We start from the raw sequence: 20,129 nt of genomic DNA on the forward strand, positions 1-20,129 counted from the left end.
GATCTTGAAAGACTTCTATATACAACCTACCAGTAGACGAGAAGGGGATCCAAGATACCTAATCAATATTTGGAACTTTACTTCAGAGATTTCAATAACTGAAGAACAGCTGAGATCTTCAGAGCAAAATACCGCCACACCACCTCCTCTTTCCTTCAAGCCCATTAGGCGATCTGCACGGGAGATAAGGTTGTAATTAGTCAAAAAACTTTCACCGTTGCTATGATCATCAAGCCATGTTTCTGTTATACATACAGTCGCAGGCTTGAAGTCATGAGTAATACATTTTAAAAGTTATAATTTATTAAAAATACATCTCCTTTATATAAAATATGGTTATTTTTTTGGGGGGTGGGGGATGTGGAAAATTCCTGACCTTCTCATTAATTGAAAAATGCCAGGAGACTCTTCGTTTTTTTTAAGGAAGTCTTCTTTTATGGTGTTGTTCAATTCTCTTTGAGCTTTTGTGAGGAGGGGGAAAACACTTATCTCATCCGACTTATTCTTCAACAAAATATTTTTAATACTTTCATTACAAAAACCGGAAATGACTGATTAATTAGCAACATCAGAGTTATTATTTTTGATTCTGAAAGCAAATTGAATATCATTTGTCTGAATTTGAAATTTGTCAAACATAAGATTTTTAATCTCCTCGGAATCCTTAAAAAGACCATATATGATGGATGACTTTTCGCCTATTATTCCCCAAATCTATAGAGCAAACCAATAGATCCTTGAGATCAGCAGGGTGTTTAATTATTTCATTTTTTATTTTATTTTGTCTCTCAGTTGAAGATGAGATAGACGATTCTAACGCAGAAAAATTGTCAGTGAGTGTTTCAATTTTAGCTCGTAGTTGAGAGATATCCCTGATAACTAGAGAAGTGCTCTCCATGGTAGCATTCTTATATTATATGTTTTATGTGAGACATAAAGGAATCACGTTTATTAGGAGATAGAGAAGACAGATCATCATGAAGATTATCATCAGTGTTGTTATCAACACTGATAATAAACTACTTTTCCTCCCGCGCTCGCCCATGACGAACGAGGTCAAGATAATATAAAGAAAAAGACAACGAGCAGAGTATTGATTTCAGTGAGGAGGGATAAACAGGATTTACCTTCGAAGTAAGGCTAAAGGAAAGAGAGAGAGAGAGAAGTCCTACAATTATTAGAACCTGAGTAGGATTTCCACTAATTTCTCGTCAACGATGACACACTCCAGAATATTAAAATGCTTACGTAAAAGAGTGAGTCTTGACAGTGTAAAAGATGAGAAGATCCAATCTGTATTGGAGTAATACACACCAAATAAGAATTCAATATTTATAACAGGGAGTACCACACGTCTTAACACAACGAAAGAACAATAAGAATAAAGCAATTAAATATTCAAGTAACTAAGAAGGGGAGGAAAACAAATAATAGTCCAGACATAATTTATTCATACTTGAAAGGAAATGTAACAATTAATTTTTAAAGATATAAAAATGATCGCAATCGCGGAGAGTATAAAAGTATGACAGAATGCCATAAAAATTGTAGTAACTTAGAGACACGACAACCATGCTGGCAGATATCATAATAAACCATTTGCTCGCTAATACATTGGTCATTTTATAATAAGGAATAATTAATTAGAGCTCCAATGTCTTGTGGTACTTTTTTAAAAATTATGCTTTATACAATTCTTTTTGAATATAAAAGTAGTACTTGTGAATGGTATGTGCACCAGTCAAGTATTGTCGATTGGAACTATGTTAGAACATAGAGTTTACTCACTCTTGGTAGTAATTATATTGATGAGGAAATGTACTGGGATGGAGGATTCGTTTCTTAGAGACAAAATTGACTTTTTGTCTACTTTTTCCTTCTCAAATGGATTATATCCTCTTCAAATATTTGAGGAGTCTGCTGTAATGGAAGATATAGTACGGCAAATAGGTATGCACATATTTCTTTATTTATTTTTTATTATAAAGTTGAGGTTGCAACTTTCATCAAAAAATCCAATATGTGATCTCCTTTTTAATGTTTTCATCAGTTGAGACTTGTGTTATGTAAAGGAGCTGATTATGAATTTAAAAGGGGATTTATATAAGTATGATTTTGAATTTAACTGTTACGATATTTTTGTCTTTTTTTATGGCATGTTAATTTTCAATGTGTCCTTTATGGGCCATAACAACTGCCTCACGGAGTAATCATTATACGCCATAAAAAAATATTGATCTTGCATTGAACAGTTCCAGAGTTGGCAATATGGATCAAAATATTGTCAAATGGTTGTTTTAGCATAAGTAGATATTGTGAATATACACAGTATTCAATAAAAACAGGATCTGCATTATTTTCCATTTTTCTCCGTGATGAGATTTTGAAGGTAAATGAAAACAATATAGAATTTCAAAACTCTATTGGATTCTGTTATACCATTTGAATGAGTTGGTATTACTGAACTTTTATGCTATTTTAAGTCTGTCATGTCAATATTTGCATTTGTATGAATTTAGGAAGTAAAAATGATCGTAACCATTTTATTTCATAAAGAAAAATTACAAACTGTCTCAGCATTTCAAATATCTAATCTGGACTAACCACACCTTATTAAAATTTCTGAGTGCAGAAAATGAGATGTCATCACCTCTAACATTCTTTGTAGTTATTTTTTTTTTTGTAATGAATTTGAAAATTACAAATTAGCAAAACGATAACTAACTAATAATGAAAGCAAACGGCCGATGATGCTAGATAATCTGGGGTGGTATCATTTGACCTATTAGTATAATATTTACAGTTAAACAGCACACAATAATATTGTCTTCCAATAAAATTAATCATAACCAAGTTGGTGAAAATAGTGTTGCTTACAATGATATTACCCACACGCATTTTGTCGCACATAAATAATGTACACATCGATTATACAACACAATTATTTTGTATCATACCTTTTTAACACATTAACTATACACGATAATGTTAAATGTTAATTAAAAAATGATCTGTAATGCACATATACTAATATGTTTTTGTCGGAGAATTTTGCAAGTCCTAAAAATTTCATATATTTTTGGACTATTTATTTAAACAAAAACAAGAGATTAATTATGAGTGGCTTTTGCACGTTTTTCTTTTTTAAATAGTTGTAGATACATATTTTAATTTACAACTGTTAATTATATCCTTTCCCAAAAATTAGTGAATTGTACTTTTTCTTATGGAATTTGCACGTACAAAAAAATCTTCGCACATGCACTAGAGTCTTCTTTTTTAACTTTATTATTTTACTCACTTATGCTTATTGTTTTTCATTGAATTCGTAGTTGTTGTATAATTTAAGTTTTTTTGTAGTTGCAAATTGATTATGAGTTTTATTTTATAAAGCTGTTAACCGTATTATTTCAAATTAGGATGATTACCGTATAAGTTTTTTATTTTTTTTTATTTTTATATACTGGCAGATCATATTTTATGAACCAATGTTATTTATTTATTTCGGCTCTAACTAATTGCTGTAGAATATCAGACGTACTTTGCTTGTTCATTTGACAACGACGTTCATTTTTTAATTATATGCATAGAGTCCATACTATCTAGGAGGTATTTTTGTAACAGAAATTGTTATTTGCAATATCATGTGAACCAAGTGTAAATAAGTACAATACTCAGCCGGGTTATGACTATTGGTTTATAAAATATGTATGTTACTCTCCATCTTTCATGTGTACAAGTAGTTGTGCTAACTTTATATTGAGATGTTCTCTCGAATTGATAAATAATGATACATGTTTTAGAAAATAAAAAACACTGTTCAAGTTTGCACAGTAACAGGTTTGGATATACAATCCTACCTAAAAACATCGACGGGTAATTTAAATTTGTGTTTGGAAATGTTTTTCATTGACTCTAAGATTTATTAATCCATCTTTTTTTTCTTTTTTTTATTACTTATAGAGAAATCCTTCATTCAAAAATCAATCCCTGTTTCAAGAGGGACTCCAAACCTTGACTACTCCGACAATCAATTTTTCCTTTATATATTTCAAAGCTCAAATACCCTCAATTTGAGTCGCATTGATGGCTTACTCAAAGTTTATCCAAATCGCCGCTGTGTATTACTCTCATTAGAGCCGAGTGATATCTCCTTACCGGAGCTCCAGGAATTATTTTCCAACTTATCCTCAATTTGCCATTTCTATTTTATCGATGGGACTGAAAGAGTAATTGAAATCTATAAACTGGGGCGACTTTTATCTCCTGTTGCTGAAAGAGCTGTCCTCGTAAATGGAGTACACTTAAAACAAGAAATCAGGAATCTTAGAGGGATAACTTTAAGGGTGAGTTGTAAAAGTGAATTATATAAATATTAAAGATTGCAACGGATGAAAAGAAGAGTAAGATCAAATCATTTTTCAAGTCAACATACATATAGATTTAATAGAAACCACAAGTACATTATTTGTAAAGACGGATATACATATAGTAATACTTTGCTATGTATGTTTTGATATTTAGCTCATGGAGCCCATTGGTGTTTGCATATTTCATCATTATTAAATAAACAATTAGAAAAAAAAAGATACTCCGCTAATTTTTTTCATGCTCAAAAAGTTTTGCGTTCACAAGAGGGAAAAAATCTTCTTCATCCAAGCCGGGTATGAATATTATTTAAAAAGATTGCGACTTCAACGTGAAGACGGAAGCATTCGAAAATAATTTTGTGTTTGTCAAAAAAAAATCTAATTTTTTGTGAACCCCTAAATAAAAGATAGTCACATCAACGAGTGTCTAGGATCTTTTGACAGTTACTCCATAAAGTTTCAGCCATTTTGGACACGCAGTTGTTATGTAAGAATTGTTTGAGATGACTATGTTGAAAAATAAAAATAAAATTTTAGAGAATTTTTTCCACAAAGTCAACTCAATCAAAGGAATTTTACATACAAACTGCAGGTGCAAAATGGCTGAAACTTAAATTTGAGGTACTGTCAACAGATGTTTTATAGATGTGATTGTCTTTTATTTACGAGTCCTTTCATCTTCAAGTTGAGGTTAGAAACTTTTCATACTACACTCCTAAGTATATCCATTATCACTATACAAACGACAACACATAAATAGTTTTTCATATTCTTCCACTTTATAATCCGGATACAGCCTCGTGTAGAGGTAACCTCAAATCAAATCAATAATAATGTTGAATAATCCAAGACTTGTTTGACACTGTTATAATTTCAATTAATTTGGTTAAACTTCGGCCATAGTAAAATTTGGACTTGAAGAAGATACATTTTAATTAAAAAAAAAAAAAAATCACATAACCAAATTCAGTTTTTTCCAAGTATTATCTCAATTAATTGCATATGAAATTTTTTTCCACTAATCTACGTGTAGCAAATGTTGGTTCAAAATCCAATCTGAAATAGCTTATTTAATAATGTTTGTGAATCAGAAGTGATCTACTATAACTTTTGTTTAATGTATTGTTCATTAATTTTTTTATAAATAGATGGTTACACTTCCGTGGTATCCCTTCATACAAATGGATTGCCCGCTGAATTTATCTCTGCCCTGCAAATGCACAGGTCTGGCCATGGACATATCTAATTCCCTTTCAGATATGATGAATTTTACTCTGGAGTGTTACAAGGAGAAAAGTCTAACGTGGGGAACGTTACCCTTGGAGGATGGAAAGGAGAATGGACTGATGGGTAATGTAATCAATGAACTCTATGATTTGGGACCCCCTGTCTTTTATCAAGATGAATTACGAATGAACTACGTGGATTTTTTGAAGGTATATTTCTATTAGAAGACGAAGTGTAAGCACCTTTAAAACTGGATTGCAAATCTCCACAAGATCAGTAATTTAGACAAAATATCGGTGGCAATTACTAAAAATTAGAGTCCCACGTTGACAAAAAACAAACAAATTATAATTCGTTAATAAATGCTGCTATCCTTTAATTTATTCTATCTTTTTAGTGTACACCAAGTGCATCAGCTGGGTTCTTCTATTTAAAAAATTCTGCAGATCCTTTCTTGCTCTTTCGACCCTTCACAATCGTCTCCTGGATGAGTATTTTGGGTGTCATTATCCCTATACTCGGGATTGTTATTTTGCTTCAATATTACGACAACAACTATCATCAAACCAAAAGTTATAGGCTTCTCATATTTTCTATTTCCTTTCTATTTGTGATTGTCAATGCTTACTACGGAGGAGCACTCACCATGTTTTTTACAACGGAGGCCAATGTTCCTTTCAATTCATGTACGGCCATATATTCATACATATGTACCTTTTATGATATAAACAACGTGTTATCAGAGTCAAATCCTGACTATAAGTTGTTTTCACATGGATACAAAATTATCAGGCAGCATCCAAAATATTTATTTTATCTATCTTAGAGTTGATATAAGTTTGCAGTCAATAACTATGTACAACTTGAGAGGTAAAATCGTGGAATTTTGATAACAAAAAAAATAACTAGGCCTCGGAGATAGCCGTCCCCTAATGTTCGACAGAGGCTTGGAGGGCATCCAAATTTCAGTGAGGGGTAGCAATAGATTTTTCTACTTTTCTTTTCGAATTGTCTCTGGTTTATCTCCGAACAATTTATGTAAAATTGTGATTCGCAGGTGGACTTTTTTTAGAGCGATATCTTTTAATTTTTGCAACCCACCCTTATGCACCCTGTAACATTTTATCATAGTTAACTATTATAGAAAATTGGACGAAACATTCAGAGTTTAATTATTTCTTTCTTTACGTACTAAACAAAACCGTCTTATTTCTCAGTGTTTATTTGAGATTTAGAAAGTCTAGTTACAAAATTGCACATAAAACTGTTCACTCATAAGTTTACACTTCATTCTGTTATTATATGTCAAATTAAAAACAAAAAACAAACATTGTCTTTAATACATCAATAAAATATGTTAATAAAACTGAATTGTATATATTCAGGATTGAAATATTTCATGACAAAATTACCTCTTATATATATATTTTATGACCTAATGTTTTCTCTAAAAAAATTTTATCCCTGCTATTTGCATAACTACTTGTCTCGAAAATAAGAGAAACTCTCATCCTCAACCCTTACGTTCAAGTTAGTTTCCAAAAGATTGTCTCATACAAAAAGTTTGGAAAAATCAATATAGAATTCCATTTTGAAAAATAAGTATAAAAACGATTGGATTTGGTTGACTTTCAATAAAATTGAGTTATACTTGAGAGCCAATTCACAATTCATTTCTATGAATCAAATGAGGATTTTTTTATTGTTAATAAATATTACGTTTACAGTGTCAAAACATAACTAATAAGGGAATCACCTACGGATCTTTCTGGAATTGCAGGTTGAAAATACACAACCGTATCCAACCCGTGGTTAAAACATAGTTTACACTTTCTATATTTGAAAAAAAAAAATTGTCCAAAATTACATTGGTAAAATAGAAGCGTGAGAAAAGTTAACCTTGCTCGAGTTTTTAGCCTATTGAGTTATACTTGAGACCCAAATGACAATTTATTTTTATGAATCAAATGAAAACACATTTCACCCCTCCCAATCTACTATTTTTTCTATATGCACGATAAAATAATTTTTATCTATTTTTACAACACAAATATAAGTAATATTAACTTTTTTTGAAAAAATAACACTTTCGACTAACGATTCAATTAATACAGGTTTTCCTAATTTGAGAATCTTGGGTCTGGAAACTTGAGTTTATTTTTTCTATTATACAATAAAATGGGGATTTATTTTTTTACACAGGGACTAATCCGATTCATTTGACTATTTCCACTTAAGTTCACTAATCTTTTTTTTAATTTGACCTCATGAAATATTAGTTCTTGGTGTTCAAATAACTATTTTTCTAAAATTATACCCGTGAATGCTGGCACTTTCTTATTCAGAACTTAAAAATCTCTACTTCCTTTTTTATTTTGTAAATTCATGTACTGCGACTCTGCGTTCAATAAATGTAAATTATTATTTTATATAGACTGTTGGGTAACCACCTGGTGTTTCCCCATTTTCTCAGACATGGTAGGTGTATAAATTCTTGTAATATATGGCTAAATCCCTTGTTCGAAAGTATCTTAGAATTTATGATTGGAAATTTTCAAGAGGGTTTGTGCAAATATAGTTATTGCAAGATGAAAGAATGTTGATCGCAATTTTTTATTTATTTATAGTACTAGATGTGGTGAAAGACCCGAATTGGGAAATAATCTTTATGAAAGGATCCGAATACTTTCATTTAACCCAGATTGATCAAAATAATAATTTAGACAAATTTAAAGCTGAAGTATATGCTAATCTTGAGAAATATGTTGTAAAGAACATATCTACTGGACTACAAAGGGCAAAGACGACCTCCGTGGTATTTGTTCATAACATACTATCTGTAGGGTACGTGTAGAAGGAAAAATCAAAACTTTGTACTAATTATTGATGATTAAAGGTCCTTCCTTGGGGAATCAAATTATCGAAAGGATATTTACGGAGGATATCATTTATTGGAGAAGAAAAACTACGAATACAGCTATATCTTTAAAAAAAAATCTCCATTGTCCTACTTCTTCAGCCCTGGATTGTTGGCTTTAAATTCCAAGGGAATTGTGGATAAGGAGATAATGGATGAAACCAAGAGTTTTCAAATGAGTCCAGAATCCTCTTTTTTGGTTCTTAATCTTCATCAAATGTCTTCAGTTTTCTGCCTTTTATGCATTGGGATAGGACTTACCTTTGTGGTTCTCCTCATTGAACTCGTAATAATCTATATAAGAAAAAGAAAACCAGTAATCAAAAAGTAATAGAGCAATGATTTCATTATGATTTTGTAGTTTTAATATCTATTAATCTCACTAGTAAACGAGTATATTTTTCTGATTCACAATACTAGGAAAGTTGCTCAACATCTATTTATGTTATTTAAAAAAACTTAGTCCTGTATTTAATAAACTAAACTTTAGAATATGAATGCGTATTAAATAGTGTTCGATGTTTTAAAATAATCCTGAGAAATGATTAAGCATACGAATAGCATTAGGAAGTATCCTTGGAATGATAAAGAATGTGAATCGTTATGTTATACATATTGTTTGTGGATATTTCATGATCCATTTACATAATTTTTATGAATCCAATGTGCATAAATATATATGACCGCACCTAATATAGTCTTGTCTACACACTCTACACAATTACTTGCAATATCAAATGAGAGCATTAATTAATAGTTGCTTTATTAGAATGACAAATGCTCTAGTTAAATAATGCATTTTAAGACAAAGAAATTGCACCAAGTACAATTTACTTATACAAGTTCTAACTTGTAACCAAAAATCCATAAATGGTCATTAATTTCTTAGAGGTTCTATACTATCAAAGAAATTTAAGATATCTTGGAGTAAACAGATTTTCTAGTGATCAGCATTTTACAACAAGTGGTCTTATTCCCTATGTAAAAAGGCTGTTATTATTATTACTATTTATTTATATACAACCTCGAAGGAACATCTTTTTTCAATCAATGATGTTTTGTAATACAATTGTACGTGACAAAGTAATATTTTGAATACATGATGTTTTTCCGCTAATATTTGATTCTGAAGCTTAATACAAACTTCATCTTTTACCTAATCTACTCTTATTTTTGTAGGTAGACAATCTATATCTAATTTTTGTTTGAACTCCGACAAATTTGAAATGCCATCTTTTCTCCATAATTATTCTCTCTTAATTCAATTTTTTCAGTATTCCATTATCGCCTCATCACAGCGATTGACAATATACAAGTCCTTCGTTTACTACTTTTCAATTATTTTGTTTTTTAATGCTAAAGAAGGTATGTCCTTTTTTCTTAAAACACGTATTTTTAATACTCCATATATCCATTTAGATTTTGTTTCAATACCTTCATGTTTAAATGAAGAGAGCAGACAAATTTTTTAGAGATATTAACGTATTTACTATCTATATAAATCAACAGTGTTAATTGTGTATTAACACTCATCAGATATTACTAAAATAAATATGTACTATTTTTTACAAGGTTTCTATTAAATTGATAGAGCTGATTTTTAAAATTTTCATGTTCTATGTAGGAAATTTATACAAAAGAGGTTATTATTTTATCATATTTGAGCTTTCAATCATATGCTTTACCAGTGTTGCAACCAGGAACCACGCAATTTGAATGCTTATTTCACGTCTAAGCGAATTATATATTTATTTTTAACAAATAGACGATAAAGTAATTTAACTTATTGAATCAAAACATTAATGGTAAAAATAAATAGGTTGCTTGATTTTAGAAGTTATAGTGTATCCAGATCACAGAGCTAAGTTGTCCAAGACTAAAAGGGAAAGAAGAGCCAAGATGGTCGAAATAAAAAGTAAACAAAAATTATGTATATGAATTATTTTCAGGATGAACGTAACCTCAATCAAAAAATATAAAATAAAAGTACCCATCCTCGTAGATAATGGGTACTTTTATTTTGTTTTAAAACAACTTTTATAACTTTTTAGAGACTTATTTTGATTCAGAAGCCATTATTTATTGCTTTAATTCATATTTTATGTTTCTGGTTTATTCTAAATTTAACCATAATGTCCGAAACATTGACTTCAATTAAATTATATTAGATGAGTCTTAGTCAAAATACGTGAAAACAATGAACTGTGCAAGAGAAGTTCATTGCACATTTATTAAATTTTGCACGAAACAAAATTAGAGGTAAAAAAAAACATTCTTGATTGATAAACACGACGCCTTTTTCCCTTATTGTCTCTTTAATACATGCTATAAGACTATCAGTCTGAACTACTTTTTCACACAAAACAGATTATACTTATAGATTTTTCATAAATATGTACTTTTATACGTTTATACTCTAAATACCTATAATATGATATTAATTATAGAAAGAAACATTTTTAATATCTTTTTTTAACTATTTTAATATTCTGACTAATTTATATGACTTTTTTATTAGGGATAAAATGTTAGATCATAGTAAAATTATATCCTATTTTCTATCTTAACGTTCCCTTAGTGATCATCCTTTTTATATTCTAGTTGCTGAACTGTTTGAAAAAGAAACACCAATAATAGAACAAATTTATTTACATATTAAACACCCTTGAACGATTATAATAATTATGAAAATTAAATTTTTGTGTCATTTTCTAATTATACAACCCATTTTTTACCCATAAATATTGCTTAAAATATGGTAAAGGCTTATATAAATAAACAAAACCTTAAGAACATTAGTTTGAAGTTTTAATAAGATATAATTAGTTATTGTTGTAGTAAAAACATTAAATTGAAATCAAAAAGAACCTAAATTATCATAAGGAAAAATAGAAGAACTACTTTTAAGAAAAACAGTCAATTAAGTTTATTTAACCAACAAAAAAGGTTGAATATATTAATAAATCCTAAACAAGGCATTGTCAATATAAATAAAATATTACATATAATCAGATTTAATGTTCAGGGCATAACGAAAAGTATTTGGAATAAAATGTAGATTCGAAGGGAGTGAGAAGTAATTCTTTAAATCTCTTGTTGTAAAACATCCCAGCTCTCTAACGATGGGTTAAATAATAAATTTATTTTTATGTAAATAAATGTACTTTTGGTTGTACAGCCTAACATATATGTTTGTTTTGAAGAAGACGGACTGACTCAATCAACACAATAAAACGAAGATGTTTAAAGGATCCTTAGCATTTAATCGATTTCGTCTCCATTAGAGACCTTTTCAGAAAGAATAATATCACAATAGTCTTAAATTCCCAAGCTTTCACATATAATAAAAACATTAAAATTTGAAACTAAGGGTATTTAAATAATATATACATTTATGATAAAATATTGGACTATTTTCTGTGTACCCGCTCGCAACCTCAAATAGATTGAAAGTAAATTACGAAAAAAGTCATTTTTTTGTAAAACAAAACTGTTTTATAGTATATTTCACGAGTAATTGTTTTTGACTGAAATTGATTGATCCACCACTTTTCTCGAACCAAAAGCATATGTATCATATCAGCATCGGATCTTATAGGCTGGAATTGTTTAAGAATATGTACTTTCATATGGCTTCCAAACATTTATCGACATATTTCATGTGATCACTTATCCGACCTTTCAATCTTCTTTTGGATTGGGCGAGATATTACTTTGAGCATTTTGTACAACTGATAACAAAAACCAAATGTGTGGAATTGCATGTAATCGCATGATACAGTTCCTGAGTAACACTTGATACCTATTATTTGATAACCGAACCTAGTTGAAAATATGAACATTTTCTAAATACTTTTTCAAACTCACTTCATTGACACTGCGTGATAACAAATTTGGAGTCTCCGGAAATACTTTTGTACGACAAAGTAGATATCTATGATTTTCTTTTAGCTTGTAGCATTTTAAGTTTCCAAAACTCTCCAAGATACAAATATTGTCATACGTAATATATCAATAATATCCAAATTTGTCATATTTTAAACCACTTCCACAAAAATTGATAAATTTTGAATTAATTATACAAAGCATTTTTCTCAGTATCACTATTGGTACCTCAATTATATTAAGTATAGATATAAATTCTTCTTCCATTTGTACTTTAGAATGTCAAAAGAATAATTATCAATTAGTAATTTTCATTAAAAGACATTTAATTTATCGACCATTTATACAATAATACTAAATTATTCCATTATTATCCTCCAAATTATGTTACATTCTTCTTTTCAATGTTTCATCTCATTTTTTGGTCGCAACTTGTACAATTTGCTAAAACAAGTTACAAAAATCGTAACATGTACATTATTCAATAATATACTTTTTTGAATTTTGATTAGTTTTTGGATTTTATCCCATGCTATAAGAAGTGAATAGCTTGAAAATAATTTTTTTATTGGTCTAAAAATGTCCTATACTCTGCCTCATTGGCCTTAAAGTTTTTCCAAAATGCCATTTTTGATGATTTTGAATAGTTTTTGGACAAAAAGTAATGATAAAACAAACACATGAATGCCAAAAAATACATTTAACTAAAATATAACTATTTTTGAAAAATACTTCTTATATATTTTATAAGAATATATAAAGATTATCCAGTGAAATGAAGGGGTAAAAAGAAACATCTAGGTGAGCGGACTGCAGTACTAAAATTGTATACTCCCATCTATGAATATTATTTTCGTTTATATTTCTACCCTTTTTTTTACGAAAAAGATTCGAAAATTTTCGAAAGATTATACATTTACCTCAATGTCTTATTTTTGAAGAATTATTCTAACATCAATTGGAAAGTAAGAATGATCTAAATTTTATCATTCTTTTAAATATTTCTGGTTCTGGAATTGAAATTGTTTTCCGTGCTTAGAAATGTCTATTTTGTTAAAACACTTTTTCGAACTACACAGGAAATAATAAAAAATTGGTTTAAAAAAAGTATATTTTACTAAAAATCACAAGTACTATTTGTTTTTAAATGTCTATTTGACAAATGAGACGTTAACACCAGATAATACTCATTATTTGAACCCGAAATTGTCTATGTATATGCAGTATTTAAGATACGGCATTACATGGTCAAACAGGTGAGATATTGGTTTCAATAACTGTTGCTCAAATAGTCAATTAAACACTTCCAAGTAATATCCATTCAAAAGTAAAGCTGAAAAATTACTTTTAACTGTTTTATGTTTGGTCATTTTAGGTCTTCTTGTGGCAAAACAAAATACAATCGGTAATCACTATAAGTCTTGGATGATCTCTAGGCTTAAGAGAAAAAAATGGGGCAGAAAAAGTACTTTTCTCTCAAGAAGAAGAGCTATTTCAAAGGGGGAAAACATATGGGAGACGAGGTGAAGATTGTAAAGCTCAAGAATCGAAAGGGGTTGAGCTAATAGATTCAAATCAAGCATCAACTGTTTATTCAGAGAACAATCCATTGTCATTCACACCGGCTACGCAGGTATCTAATGGTACTAATGAAAGTATCTCAGATGGAAATAGTTAGTTTAGTTTTGAACTCCTTTGAACCAAACTCAACTTCGAACACTCCATGTATTCATAAGCCTAATAAACCTCTTCTGAGCGACAAAGTTGTGGAACTCAGGCGTACTGGGTCCCTATCACTTACCAAACGCAACAGAAATGAATTGTACTCTAATTGCCAAAAGTCAAACGAGATGAAGAAACCCAAAAATGTATCTGACTAATAAAATCCACCACAAAATAACTGACTTATTTCCTCCGAAAATCTCTAATGATCTAAAGGCCAATATGGGACTCTCTAATATTTTGTCGTTGAATATAAGGGGAGGTGGGGATAGACGAGTTAGACATGGTCTTATGAAACACTTATTGAATTTCAAACCCGATATCTTATGGCTGTAAGATCTTGGGACTCAGGTGTCCTCATCCTGCTCGAGAAATTATCTCCTGTGTCTGCCATCTTTATTTCATAATTTCTTTTCTGGTTCAGATAAGAGAGGAGTGCTAACTTTCGTTTCCAGACGAGTTCCAAAGCCAATAATTGCAAACAATATACAATCGACCGTCATTGGCATAAAATTATTGTTCTCGTGTCTAGCTTTACTTTTTCAGTCATCAATGCGTATGGCCAAATTCCAAGTCGTTTACTTGTTTTCAGTCTATTATTGATTCTCAAACTACTGACAATTGTCCAATGCTTTTGATTGGAGATTAAAATGTAGATCTGGATAAGCCAACATGCTCTCATACAAATGCTGCAATATTGTGGGAACTTATAAAAAAGTTTAATTTAGTGGATTTGACGAAAAAGTTCAGTCCAAAGAATAATATTTCCTCGAGTGGTGGGTATAAATCTTCAAGAATCTATTTAGCCTTAATATCGTCTATTTTTGTTGAGCATGTAAAAATGTTTCATATAGACCATATCCTTGGACCAATCACAAAATTATTAAAGTAACTCTTCGTTTTATTCCCCGCAGTCATCAATTTAAATTGGCAAAATGGATGATATTAAGGGAATTTAATTTCGAAAAGTTTTTAAAATCCAATCTTTAAAAGGTCTTAGTTTTCTGCCTTCTCGATGTGTTTATCAATTATTGTCTCATATTGCTGTTAAAACAGTGCAAAAATTTGTTAAATTGCACAAAAAGAAAGCAAATAGGTTCCAAAGAGTCTTCAAAAAGTTTTAAATGGATCTTCTATTTTTTTTTTAAATACACTACAGATTTGGTGAATTAATACAGAATCTTGGATATTGCTGAAACTGAACAGTGATGAAAATTATATCGTGAAACCGATCCCATTCTTAGAAACAAATATTTTCCTCGCATACATAATCATACAGCCACTACAATACAAAAAATTCTTGTTAACAACAGAACAATCGATGAGCCTTCTGAAGTATTGCAATATTTCCATAAAAGGTTCTCGGAGATTTTAGGCGGAGAGAGACTCAATTTCCCGAAGAAAAGGAAACCCTCAAAGGTTGAAGTATTTACCAAGGCTAACATCGTAAATTGTATAAAGAATGATTTCAAGGTTTCCAAAGCATCGGGTCCAGATGGCCTTTGTGGGCAAATATTCTCTCTCGCGCCTGAAGAAATTGCGCCATACCTTTTAAAAGTAAGAAAATCCATGGAGAAGCGTCGAAAAATGTCCCTTTCTCTTACAAAAAGAAAGAAAGCTCTTATACCTAAAAAGGGTGATGGCACTGATTTCAATCACTGGAGGCCCATCCCAGTTTTAAATTAAGCTTCCAGAATATTGTCTGGTGTTTTACCTAAGCAAATTGAACCAATTTGTAAACCAAAACATTAAAGATGAACAAAAAGGTTTCCTGAGAAATAGAAAAATTACGGATATTTCACGAAATATTGCTACAGCAATTGAATCTCTTAATTTTTACAACAACAAAAAAAGTATGAGCTATTCGAATTATCTTTAGAATTAATTCCAATCTTCTTTTTTTGTCAATGTTAAAAAGGATCTGTTCTTCGTACCTTAAAAATTCAAAGTAAGCATCATACTTACCCAAGACTTTATAATCGAAAACAAAACCTGAAAATTTACCAAGATATTTTCACTGCTAATAAAAAAATATTTATATCATGGAAGAGGAAGTTTAGCATGAAGAAGTTACTTTTGCTGAATTTTCCAATGTGTTTGTCGTTTTTGGCTATGTGACGAAATCACTGTTCTCGAGGTTAAATTGTCACTTACGATAAATATAGCTCGTGGCTTTAAAAATTACCACTTCAACTAGTAAAAAAAAAACCAATCCAAATCTAAAAGATATAACAAAATTAATGGTAGCGTTAGTTGGAGTAACTTACTTTACTTTTTATAAAGTTTTGTAAATATACCTTATCTATAACCTCATAATGAGGTTATAAAATTATTTCTCTTTAACTTGTGTTCTACTTCCACAATTCATCAAGTAGTAATGTTTAATCAGGAAGGTAAATTTAAAAGTAAATTCATTGATATTTTGATTTAAAGAATTTAGAGGTATACTTTATTAATTATTTTGCTAATTTGATTTAAACAATACAATATATAATTACATATATTTTATTTATATAAACATTTAAATAGATAAAGAAATTTCAAAAATAAAATAAAGAAATTTGTATCACAAAATAAATAAATTGAACTAAATAATTATTTTTAAGTACATCTATAAATTAGACTAGAAGAAATAGAAAATATAAGGGAATCAAGAGTACTTACCCTAGTAATACGTCTAGGATGAATATGATAAGTACCCTGTATTAATTACTTAAATTTCAAGATTAAGAATTATAGATCCTTTTATTATAAGCAGCTACTTTAATTCATAAGAAATAACAAATCAAAAGTGATGGAAAGAGAGAGGGGGGCTAATTGTTAAGGTGAGCTTTGAGAATTGAATTAATGTCTCAGAAGTCAATAGGACGGAGGATGGATGTCCTGGGAGTAGAATGCGTGGGTAGTTTTTCCAAACTAAATGATAGTTTTTTATATAATAGCTTCAATTATTATTGTAAAAAATAGCAGGGGTAAGAGATAGTTCCTATATTGGAAATACAAATAACTCGGGAGTGACGGATGTATTCATTCTTGAAACAGGTTAGAAGTCACTGTCACGATCCTTGATGTTAATTTAAATCTTCATAAATAAAGAATGATGATTCCATTAAAGAAGATTACATCCAAAGATGTAGCCGTGATATCTTCCTCCAAACGCTGTACATCAAATTTAAGGTAGGAGGCGAGTGTCCCAAAATATACAATTGATAAGTAATGAATTCATAAAAGCAATGAGGGATTGCAGATACCTATTTTCTAATTTAGCCGGGGGGAAATCTATCTGTTTGTTATGTATATTAAGGACACAACAGGGATCCTTCAAAAGAGTAGAATACGAAATAGAGGTGAATTGAGGATTAATATATACAGGATTTTCAAGACCATATCTAACTCGTCTATCTTCACCTTCCCTTACATTCAACGATAAAATGTTAGAGAGTCCCATATTGGACTTTAGATCATTAGAGATTTTCGGAGGAAAAAAGTTGGTTATTTTGTGCTGGAGTTTATTAGCCAGAACATTTTTGGGTTCCTTCATCTCCTTCGACGTTTGGCAATAAGAGTGCAATTCATTTCTGTTGTGTTTTTTAAGGGATTGGGTTTTTAAGTACGACTGAGTTCAACAACTTTATCGCTCAGAAAAGGGTTATTAAGCTTATTTACTGCAATAGAAATGAATTATATAAATCTAATAAGACATCAAGTAACTTTATCTGGCATGTAGACAAAATAGAAAATAGCTGTAGGCTCAGTATGGAAAAAATGGTTTAAGAAAGTTCAGTCTCTAGAAAATCCCTGATTTAAACACTACTAGGGCAATTGGGGTAAATAAGAACATACAGAAAGCCTCACTATTAAAGGATTATGCCTGAAAGTGTAAAGTGCAAATTGTTTAGAGATGGATAAATTTTTTTGCAAGAGTATAACTTCCATTTCACTTCTCTTCTACGTACTCACTAGAAGAAACTAGGAGAAATGGTGGATGACCATCGTTATATACTCACAAAACATATTTATTCATTGAGGAAAGGAAGTTTGATAAAGGTATAATGAAAAAGCCTGATAGTATGAAAAAACTTCTAACTTTGTTTTTTTATGCCATTGTGGATGACTTCAGCCTTTGCAGGGGACGCTCCTGTATATGACTTGTAATTTTCCCACACATGTTACTGTTCAGAAGAATTTACAGTAATTTAGGACAAGTCGTCATGAAGAAGCTTCTTAGTCACATGTTGTATTCGTATTAGTTAGTTCTGTTGGCTCTATTTAGCTATGTTTTAGATGATGATCGACAGAGAAATATAGCCCTGAAATTATATACGATTTAAAAACCTGACAGCTTTAGAAGAGCCAAACCTATATTCTAGATTATAACTGAAAAAACTAAATTGAATAATTTTATTGGTCCAGAATTGCATCATTTTTTTTAGCAATACTGAACATAAGGCCAGATTAGCTTCAAGAGACAGTTGCATCATGGTCAGGAAATATAGACTATATGAAAGCAAAAAATTATATACATAAAATTCAGGTATTGCAGAGAGAGAGGAATAAAAATGATGATTGACTATGCAAATATAATAACTAATAATACCAAGTAGAGAGGTTATTTCCTTCAAGCCGTAGAATATAATAAGTAATTATTTGATTGTTTGAAAAAGAATTTCTTCAATAAAAAAATGAATAATAAAACTAATCACTATTTTTTTTTAGGAATCTAAGAAAATATTCAAAAGAATGATAAAACTGAGATAGATGTACCTACAAAAATAAGAGTAGATTAGGTAAAAGATGAAGTTCGTATTAAGCTTCAGAAACAAATATTAGCGGAAAAACATCATGTATTCAAAATATTATTATGTTATATATGTTGTCAACATCTTTTTGTAAATCTCTTGACATAGTTCTTATGGTTTGCCTATATCTTGGCAAATATTTTCAATGTCTTGTCGATCCGGCCGTTTATTTTCTTCTTTTTTCTTCATAATATCCAATAAAAATTTTAATATTATGATTCAAAACCTTGCAATAACATAAAATGAAAAAAATAAGATAAATCTATCTAGAAAAATACAAATTCAACCTACCAGCGAGAAATAATGAACTTAAAATCATAAACTGATTTACTATTATCTTTCAATATTTATAATAAATATGTTCATGGAACACTTAACACTGATGTTTAGTTATCCTTGATTGAATTTTCAAATAAAAATAATAGTTATAGAATTGAAAAATAAATTTTAAGTTTATTCTAACATATTGTTTCATACGTGATTGGGTCATCAATGTAATCATGAGTTATTACAATTAAAAAGATATATGGCAGTCATTTCCATATCTAAGTATAATATAATAAATAAATAGCAGGAAGTAAAATTTAAAATTGTTCTCACAAAAAATTATCAAAATAAATTTGAAATAAAAGAAATATCAAGTAATTGTGCCTTATCTTCAGTTTGAGTAAAGGTTATAATAACGATTTGTTGCATTAAAATTGGGAAAAGATGGACTAAATCATGCTTAAGTTGTTGAGTAATGCACAATTATGCTCTTAATTCATATTATAAGTTTCAAATTCTAGAGATTAAAGATACATATTAAAGTGGATATTCTCTTTCTATTTGTATATATTTAAACAGGGGAGGATGAGGCCTCCTTGACAATAAATTCTTCAAAAACGACCCATAACCATTTACTCATCTTGGAAAATAAATCATTATTAAATAAGTATTTTAACACATTTAATTAATTAAAAAAGAGAGATTGAAACTATTTTACATGAGGTGAGACTTAATGTGAAGTCGTCTACAAATGAAAGCAGGTTCATCAAGAGACACTCTTCTCAAACACAAGATAAATATGAGGAACTACAAAAGAACTTACTTTCTGTTTCATTGATTTTCCCTCAAAAAATGTATTTTTTCGATGAGCTTTAATAAGAAGTCCTTCCTTGATACTCACTAACAAAGGCAATTTGAACTTAAAGTTAAATATGAAAAGAA

At 29.8% G+C, this 20,129-nt stretch overlaps 1 protein-coding gene across 1 annotated transcript; it reads left to right on the forward strand.

Moving 5' to 3' along the window:
- The first annotated feature begins 1,723 nt into the window (after nucleotides 1-1,723).
- LOC121132602 (uncharacterized) lies at nucleotides 1,724-9,008 on the forward strand. Its single transcript, XM_071894159.1, has 6 exons — nucleotides 1,724-1,950; nucleotides 3,964-4,346; nucleotides 5,519-5,806; nucleotides 5,995-6,283; nucleotides 8,225-8,441; nucleotides 8,494-9,008. The coding sequence occupies exons 1-6, from the start codon at nucleotides 1,731-1,733 to the stop codon at nucleotides 8,843-8,845; spliced, it is 1,749 nt and encodes a 582-aa protein (XP_071750260.1). The 5' UTR covers nucleotides 1,724-1,730; the 3' UTR covers nucleotides 8,846-9,008.
- The last annotated feature ends 11,121 nt before the right edge of the window (nucleotides 9,009-20,129 follow it).

This window comes from Lepeophtheirus salmonis, chromosome 2 (assembly GCF_016086655.4).
Source record: "Lepeophtheirus salmonis chromosome 2, UVic_Lsal_1.4, whole genome shotgun sequence".
Taxonomy (NCBI): domain Eukaryota; kingdom Metazoa; phylum Arthropoda; class Copepoda; order Siphonostomatoida; family Caligidae; genus Lepeophtheirus; species Lepeophtheirus salmonis.